The 9,534-nt window shown below is 46.8% G+C and overlaps 1 protein-coding gene across 3 annotated transcripts; it reads left to right on the top strand.

Moving 5' to 3' along the window:
• The first annotated feature begins 2,508 nt into the window (after positions 1–2,508).
• On the top strand, positions 2,509–8,964 carry palm1a (paralemmin 1a). Of its 3 annotated transcripts, none has more exons than XM_079351379.1 (10): positions 2,509–2,594; positions 4,158–4,203; positions 5,713–5,793; positions 6,219–6,346; positions 6,426–6,483; positions 6,564–6,579; positions 6,727–6,795; positions 6,881–6,940; positions 7,439–7,570; positions 8,090–8,964. In XM_079351379.1, the coding sequence occupies exons 1-10, from the start codon at positions 2,590–2,592 to the stop codon at positions 8,665–8,667; spliced, it is 1,173 nt and encodes a 390-aa protein (XP_079207505.1). In that variant the 5' UTR covers positions 2,509–2,589; the 3' UTR covers positions 8,668–8,964. The 3 variants fall into 3 exon arrangements, with proteins under 3 accessions (XP_079207505.1, XP_079207504.1, XP_079207506.1); XM_079351378.1 differs by having other exon boundaries at positions 6,564–6,585; XM_079351380.1 differs by lacking the exon at positions 7,439–7,570 and having other exon boundaries at positions 6,564–6,585.
• The last annotated feature ends 570 nt before the right edge of the window (positions 8,965–9,534 follow it).

Raw genomic sequence — 9,534 nt, 5'->3', positions numbered from 1 at the left:
GTGGTGTGCTGGGGATGAAGCTGCAAGAAGAGGGACGCAGCACGCCTGGACAGACTGGTGAGGAGGGCCGGCTCTGTGGTGGGTACAGAGCTGGACTCACTGGTGACAGTGGTAGAGAGGAGGTCTCTGGACAAAATGCTCTCCATCATGGACAACACACACCACCCTCTGCACAGCACCTTCACCGGGCAGAGGAGCATGTTCAGCGACAGACTGCTGTCACAGTCGTGCTCCACGGACAGACTCAAGAACTCTTTTGTCCCCCTATAGGCCATAAGACTGTACAACACTTCACTGTCACGGCAGGGAAGAAGCACACGGTGAACCCTGGACTCTTTTTTCACTTTTTTCTCACTCCTCACCTGCACTGCTGACCTCAGAGTCAGCCTCCAGTTGGACACTGTAATGCATATTGATAGTCACCTTACTGAGCACTGGTCACTTTAATGATAATCACTCTAATCATGTCTGGTTTCATCCTACTGTTGTGTTATGCTACACCTGTAATGGTTGACATGATCACCCTAACTAGGTCAAGTTTCACTCTATTGTCTTCAACACTTAATGCTAATCTGCTCCTCAATAGTTGGGTACTTTAATGATAATCACCCTAACCACTCCTGGTTTCACCTTATTGTTTTGGACACTTAATGCTAATCACTGCTCCTTTATGTTGCTGAGCACTTTAATGGCCCAGTCTGCATCCCTGCATTGACTGTTTAATGACTGTACTCACACCTCTGGCACTACCTCAAACACCTCTGTACATGCACATGGAACTAGTTTCTAGAAGGTCAGCACTTTGTTTCTAAGGCTCTTTAACTGTTTACAGGTCTCTTTTAAACAGCACATGTTTTTCTCTCCTTCACAGGTTATGTACATTATGCTATATAAGTTTAAGTCTAATGCTAATGCTAACTGCACAGGTTTAACATATAATTATATTTACTCTTAGTCACATAGGGGCTGCTATATCTTGTTTGGGGGATTATTGTATACAGAGGGGGGGGGGGGGGACAGCGGGTGTGTATTGTATCTAATGTCTTGTGTCCTGCCTGTCTGTATACTGCTACTGGATGCCTTGAATTTCCCTCGGGATCAATAAAGTATCTATCTATCTATCTATCTATCTATCTATCTATCTATCTATCTATCTATCTATCTATCTATCTATCTATCTATCTATCTATCTATCTATCTATCTATCTATCTATCTATCTATCTATCTATCTATCTATCACCACCATCACCATCACCATCATCACCACCATCATCATCACCATCATCATCATCATCACCATCATCACCATCATCACCACCATCACCATCACCATCATCATCACCATCATCACCATCATCACCATCATCACCATCATCACCACCATCACCATCATCATCATCACCATCATCACCATCACCATCATCATCATCACCATCATCATCACCATCATCATCATCATCATCATCATCACCATCATCATCATCACCATCATCACCATCATCACCATCATCATCATCACCATCATCACCATCATCATCACCATCATCATCATCACCATCATCACCATCATCATCATCACCACCATCATCACCACCATCATCACCATCATCACCATCATCACCATCATCATCATCACCATCATCACCACCATCACCATCATCATCATCACCATCATCACCATCATCATCACCATCATCATCATCACCATCATCACCATCATCACCATCATCACCATCATCATCATCATCACCATCATCACCACCATCACCATCATCACCATCATCACCACCATCACCATCACCATCATCACCATCATCATCACCACCATCACCATCATCATCATCACCATCATCACCATCACCATCATCACCATCATCATCATCACCATCATCACCACCATCACCATCACCATCATCACCATCATCATCATCACCATCATCACCATCACCATCATCACCATCATCACCATCATCACCATCATCACCATCATCACCACCATCATCACCATCATCACCATCATCATCATCACCATCACCACCATCATCACCATCATCATCATCATCACCATCATCACCATCATCACCATCATCATCATCACCATCACCACCATCATCACCATCATCACCATCATCACCATCATCACCATCATCATCATCATCACCATCATCACCACCATCACCATCATCATCATCACCATCACCATCATCATCATCATCATCACCATCATCACCACCATCACCATCATCATCATCACCATCATCACCATCACCATCATCATCATCACCATCATCATCACCATCATCATCATCACCATCATCATCATCATCATCATCATCATCATCACCATCATCATCATCACCATCATCATCATCATCATCATCATCATCATCAACATCACCTTCATCCTCCTCCTGTAATATCCTCTCCATCCTCTCTTTCCTCCCTTGTTTCCTCCTCTCCCCGCCCCCCGCCCCCCCTCCCCCCCCCGCCCCCCCCCCTCGCCCCCCCTCCCTGATGGGCGGGTCCCTTTTCTCCCTCCGATGTGGATCAGATGATTCGGGCTGCAGTGGACTTATCTGCATTCAGACATGGAGTGAGTACACTTTATTTTCTTCTCTTCATCATCTTCTTCTTCTTCTTCTTCTTCTTCTTCTTTGCCTGTTTTGTGAGTTAATGAGGCGGGTGTGACTTGACCGTGCGCGCGCGGAGCCTCGTGTGTCGTCATGGTGCAGCATCAGTCGGTCACAGTGCTGAGTCAGGGGAGCACGCGGGTTCATACTGCGCTAAATGTGCGCTGATCATTGCGCATGAAGAGCACAGAGATATGATCAGAATCAGTTCATACCGCTGTTCTGGGATCAGTGAAACGTCAGTGAGGGCACGTGAAGGGTTAAACCCGTTCAATCCCGCGGACTGATACACTGGGCTCTATTTTGCTGTGTGGAAGCAGAGGACTGACCTGATCACTCAACATTATTGAGCAGCGCGAGCCGCGCTTATTATTATTGATCTGGAAGAAGAACCTCATTTATGGTCATGACGTAAAGTTAGACAGGACATCCGGTCACACCCTTCAATTTAAAAGCTTCAGAATTCAAATATTAGTCACAGTAAATATATTTTTTGTTCACAAACTACATCTTTTTTACAATAATAATAGACTCTTAGTGTTTAAAATTATATCACACCAACTTCAGTAATTGTTTGACGAGCCCTAACCGACCAATCAGAGAGGCTGTCCCATTACCCATCATGCCTGGCTTTCTTTGCATTGCTCATATTTCTCTTCACTTTAGTTCGGACTAAGTCAGTGATCCTGGACTGGTTTAGACCAGGACCTAGAGTGTCTCTTGACTCAGATTGTATGCTGTTGTGTTCGGTCTCCATGGAGACGAGCAGCAGCTTTGGTATCCATGGTGACGAGCCACAGCTTTGTTCTCTGAGTTCAGCTGGAACAAACAAAAAACGAATCTGTGCTGAGATCAGCAGAGAGCACAGCTCCCAGTTTAACCAGTGCACAGCTCCCAGTTTAACCAGTGCAGGTCATGGTAACGACCTGTAAATTACAGGTAGCCCCACACCTGCTTTCTGTTGATTTAAATGTGACCATGATTTGCTAAACAAACAGGAAGTGACCATATTTGAGGGGCGCCCTTGCTCCTCCTCAGCTCCACCCACTTGTCCAAATATGGTCACTTCCTTCAAAACATTCTGGCTGAATACAGGAACATCTCCTCAGAGAACAAAACTTTAATAGTTTCCTGTAGTAATGACCTGTCAATCACCTACAGCTCCGCCCTAAGCCCTCCCCCTCTTCTGGTGTCTGTGACTCTAATTGGACGGTAATTTACTAAATGAACTTCATGTTGTGTAGAAGAAGGTTTGAAACTACAGTTTGACACGTAGGAACACTTCATCATAGACTGCTATGGAGTCTGTTTTCTGCCCCCTGCTGGACACCAGAGATATTACTGCACCTTTCAAACTGAAGACTCTGAATGCTGTTTTCAAAACCTCCTACTAAACGAGTACTCTTTCCTGATTGGTCCAAAAATATAGTATGCTGTACATATTACGTTTGATCGTAGTCCATCGTATATCTGATATCAGACCGTCACTTCCTGTCAGCTGATCATTGTCTCTCTCTCTCTCTCAGGGTGAGCGAGGCTCTCTGTCAGCTGGATCGAGTGCAGCTCCTCGCAGTGAGTCACATTTACACACATGTATAAATAGACACCTGCATGAATACACACACACACACACACACACACACACACACACACACACACAAACACACACACACACACACACACACAGACCATGGCATAAAATTAACTTTTGAATCCACCAGCCACAGTTCTGGCAGCATTGTGAACAGAACGTGTGTTCCTTACTTTCATCATAAACAACAAACGCGTTCCTTCCCACTTTCATTAAACCTCCATTTCTCCTTAAATGACCTCTCGGGTTTTTGACCTTCCGTCGGTGGTCGTGGTTCTTCTCTTGGAGGACGACTGCGTTTCACCCCTGACAGATAACGTCACGTTTTTCCTTTTAAATTTCCCGCTGTTCACCCGTCCACACATTAAGCCTGGTTTATACTTCTGGGTCACGTCGACACCGTGCCCTCGGCGTAGGCCCGACGGCGTGCCCTCGGCGTAGTCCCGACGGCGTGCCCTCGGCGTAGTCCCGACGGCGTGCCCTCGGCGTAGGCCCGACGGCGTGCCCTCGGCGTAGTCCCGACGGCGTGCCCTCGGCGTAGGCCCGACGGCGTGCCCTCGGCGTCGGGCCTACGCCGTTGTTGAGCATTCATAGTTCTGCATCGAGGGAACACGTTGCTCCACAATACACCGCCAAGCCACTAGGGGGCAGTGGCGACGAGGTAGAAGTTTGCAGAGGCGGTCAGACATCTAAATCAATCGAGGCTGAAAACAGGTGATATAACACTCGTTAGCTCGCTGAGGAACCTGGATGAAAAAATGCATTTTTGCTACTTTCGAATGTCAATCGGCTGATTTTCTTCGCCGTATACGGCCCTTTAATATTTCCATTGTGACCGGAGAGAAACTGCCGGAAATCCCGTTCTGACCAATCACAGTCCTTGCGGTTTGCGTTGAGAGGATTTCTTGGACGTGGGGTCACTGCGTAGCAGTCCGCGTTGACCGCATAGCTACGGCGTCGACACGACGCAAAATGTATATATTGAGCTCGCGTCTCGTGTCTGCAACAATCTGGTGGCAGCACGGGCGCATCACTACCCCTAGTGGTCAGCGGGCGCATCACTACCCCTAGTGGTCAGCGGGTGCATCACTACCCCTAGTGGTCAGCGGGTGCATCACTACCCCTAGTGGTCAGCGGGCGCATCACTACCCCTAGTGGTCAGCGGGTGCATGACTCAATTGAATGCACTCTACTGCCGACATTACCAGCCGCCAGACCTGAGCATAGACCTATTTAAAACAGAACGCATTGTTTTTGTAAATAACAACAAAAATATCACTTTAATTTACCCCTTTATAAATTTACACCAAAGTTTAGTTTAAATGGTCTTTTAGTCTCTTTTTAATCTAAAATATAAAATGTCTAATCCAACGCAAAACTCAGTTCGTCCCAAAAAAAACGCACGTGTGGCGACATAAACACATACACTCTCACACCTCAACATGACAACAGCTGAACTGTGCATGACTCAGTTTCCCATCATGCCCCAGGAGAAGAGGAAGAGACAGACTGAGATCGAGAATGTGAAGCGACAACTGGAGGACGACAGGAGAGCATTACAGCACCTGAAGGTGAAACAATAGTTTATGGGGGGGGGGGGGCAGCTAGCTTCTACAGTTTAATGGGGGGGCAGCTAGCTTCTACAGTTTAACGGGGGGGCAGCTAGCTTCTACAGTTTAACGGGGGGGCAGCTAGCTTCTACAGTTTAACGGGGGGGCTGCTAGCTTCTACAGTTTAACGGGGGGGCAGCTAGCTTCTACAGTTTAACGGGGGGGCTGCTAGCTTCTACAGTTTAACGGGGGGGCAGCTAGCTTCTACAGTTTAACGGGGGGCAGCTAGCTTCTACAGTTTAACGGGGGGGCTGCTAGCTTCTACAGTTTAACGGGGGGGCTGCTAGCTTCTACAGTTTAACGGGGGGGCTGCTAGCTTCTACAGTTTAACGGCAGACTCTGATTGCTTTTATTCTGTCAAAGTGTGATTGTGTTTCTTGTTTCAGTCCAAGGCTTTGCGGGAACGCTGGCTGCTGGATGGAGCGCCCTCTGTTGGACAAGAACAGGAAGACGTCAAGAGACAGCTGGAACAGGACGAAGCCAAGACCAGGACCCTGGAGGAAACCATCGACAGGTCTGTGCTGATCTGGTCTCAGATTATTTTCTGACGTGAAAGTTTATATTTTAATACTTTAATAAAACATTTTCTTCAGGCTTGAGAAAGAACTCATCCACCTGGAGACCGGTGCAAAGACCATAACACAATCGACTGTAAGTACACACATAAATCCGATTATTGTAGACGCCTTCACTTTTATTGTGGTAGGGTAACTTCCTGTCTTTGTCTGCAGGTGTGTCCAGTTTCAGGTAAAGGTACTTTTCTTCTTCTTCTGTGTTTCTATCGTGTCTCCTGACGAATAATTGGTTTCTCCCTGACAACATCATGTCTCATTGTTTACTACGCATCAAACGTTTCACAATTCAGCAAATCATGAACTTTGTATCTCTGAGCAGCTGAAGAGTTCAAAGGTCATGGCGGCCATCAGACGCAGCAAGCTACAGAGTCAGGACAGGAAGTCCAAGGTGACACCCAAAAAGACTATCAGACAAGAGTAATCAGATTACAGGGCGCTGTGATGACTCCTTTCTTTCCCATGACTCTTTGCAGAGGTCAAAGTTCACAAAAGCCCAGGTGTGCCCAGGGAGGCGACAGAGGAGATGAAAAGAGGTGAGTGAGGGGGAGGAGTCAGATTACAGTGTCAACTGCCGCAGGTGTCAAATGACCTGTTCTGACACTAAACGACCACCAGGTGTCAAATGACCTGTTCTGACATTAAACGACCACCAGGTGTCAAATGACCTGTTCTGACATTAAACGACCACCAGGTGTCAAATGACCTGTTCTGACATTAAACGACCACCAGGTGTCAAATGACCTGTTCTGACATTAAACGACCACCAGGTGTCAAATGACCTGTTCTGACATTAAACGACCACCAGGTGTCAGATGATATGTTAAGCTGCACAGGTCAGACCGGGTCAAAGGTCAGGTCTGCTTATTAAACATTTAATCACTTGTCTGTCTCTAACAACTGCCTGTGTGTATGTGTACACCTGTGTGAGTTTGTGTGTGTGTGTGTGTGTGTGTGTGTGAGTTGTGTGTGTGTGTGTGTGTGTGTGTGTGTGTGTGTGTGCTGTCGGTGACCCTGTGTGACCTTCTCCTTAGCGATGTACTCTGTGGAGATTAAAGTCGAGCGGGACAGAGTGACGGGGGAAACCAGGGTTCTGTCTACTAACACCACACTTCCTGTTGACCTCTCTCACCAAGGGGTCAAAGTGTACGAGGACGAAAGGAGAGGTGATGTCATTATATTAAAAACAGAGAGGTAAACAAAACCAGCTGAGAGAGGTAAACATCCGACAGGTGTCAGTGATCTGTCAGACAGGTGTCAGTGATCTGTCAGACAGGTGTCAGACAGGTGTCAGTGATCTGTGAGACAGGTGTCAGCGATCTGTGAGACAGGTGTCAGTGATCTGTGAGACAGGTGTCAGTGATCTGTGAGACAGGTGTCAGTGATCTGTGAGACAGGTGTCAGTGATCTGTGAGACAGGTGTCAGTGATCTGTGAGACAGGTGTCAGTGATCTGTGAGACAGGTGTCAGTGATCTGTCAGACAGGTGTCAGTGATCTGTGAGACAGGTGTCAGACAGGTGTCAGTGATCTGTCAGACAGGTGTCAGACAGGTGTCAGACAGGTGTCAGTGATCTGTGAGACAGGTGTCAGTGATCTGTGAGACAGGTGTCAGTGATCTGTGAGACAGGTGTCAGTGATCTGTCTGACAGGTGTCACTCTGATGTTGTCTCTCTCTTTCCCTTAGTGGTCCATGAGATGAACGGTGAAGATGGCGTCCAGATTCTGAGTTACTCTGAGGTTGAAGAGCTCATCCACAAAGCAGACGAGTCCATAATGTCACAGACTGTTGCCACGGTGACATCTCTCCCTACAGAAGAGGATAAGGAGGAAGCAGGGCCTGAGCTGCCAGTCCCTGCAGAGATCACAGGCCTGGAGACCAAAGCGCGTGGTGAGCTCAGCATGGAGGAGGCCAGCGCTCAGAATCCCGTCACCATGGTGTTCATGGGATACCAGAATGTGGAGGATGAGGACGAGACTAAGAAGGTTCTGGGTCTGCAGGGGACGGTGAAAGCGGAGATAGTGCTCATCGAAGACAACAACGGGAAGACTCCACCCAGTGAGGGGATGGACCAGTCCAGCATCCCTCCAAAAACAGTTCTGACTCCTCCCACCTCCAAAGCTCAGCCTACTTCTGCCAAACCTCCGGAGACGATGGCAGCGGCAAGCAACGGGGAGACAACGGGGGAGTCAGGGGAGGTGAAGGGAGGAGTGGTGCAGATAAAGAAAGAGAAGCAGCCGTGTAAGTGCTGCAGCATCATGTGATCCTGGAGAGGGCACTGCCTTAATTTAAAGTATGATATTCCAAAAACAAAAAACACAGACACTAATCTCCACCCACTGCCCTTAGCTCCGCCTCTATTAACATGACATAATTTCCTCTTTTTTCATTCTGCTATTTTATAAAGAAATCTTTTTTTATATTTTATTGAAGCCTTTTTACTTTTGTAAAGTAAGTTCCAGTAGCTTTAGCATTAGCTTTAGCATTAGCATGCAGCCATGACATGTAACTCTGTGTTTCTTTATAAACTCAATAATACATTAAACATTCAATTATTTCTGCTTCATCTTTGTTTGTGTTTGTGAACTTTTAAGGGAATATAAAACAATCTGAATCAACAAACTCAATGCAAGCCGCCATCTCACCCCTCCTAAACCCCGCCGCCATCATCCCGCTCCCAATCCCACTTCCCTCACAGACAGTTTAAAATCAGCACCTTTTATTTAGTTTTCTTCATGACTGACTTAAAAAACACCTGTCACCTGATCATTAGATTGATCATTCAGTAAGCCCTGCCTCTTAAGTGTTTGTTGCAAAGCTGTCAAATATTTAGAGACCAAAAACAGATTTCATGCACTAATCTGAAACTTAATGAAAAGTAACATCAGATCACAGAACAAATGCTAATATTAGAGAACGTCGTCACAGGTAAACAAAAAACAACAGAATAATAGAGATCTGTGCTCTTGTCCAGTCCATTTACGTGCTCAGTTCGTGTCAGAGCGGGTCATACAGTGAGCTCTCCGGTCCTGTCCCAGCGAGTCATACAGTGAGCTCTCCGGTCCTTTCCCAGCGGGTCATACAGTGAGCTCTCCGGTCCTGTCCCAGCAGGTCATACAGTGTGAGCTCTC

This window comes from Symphodus melops (genome assembly GCF_947650265.1).
Source record: "Symphodus melops genome assembly, chromosome: 8".
NCBI classification, from domain to species: Eukaryota; Metazoa; Chordata; class Actinopteri; order Labriformes; family Labridae; genus Symphodus; species Symphodus melops.
The sequence above is the reverse complement of the archived record's forward strand: the minus strand, read 5'-3'. Positions and strand labels throughout refer to the sequence as shown.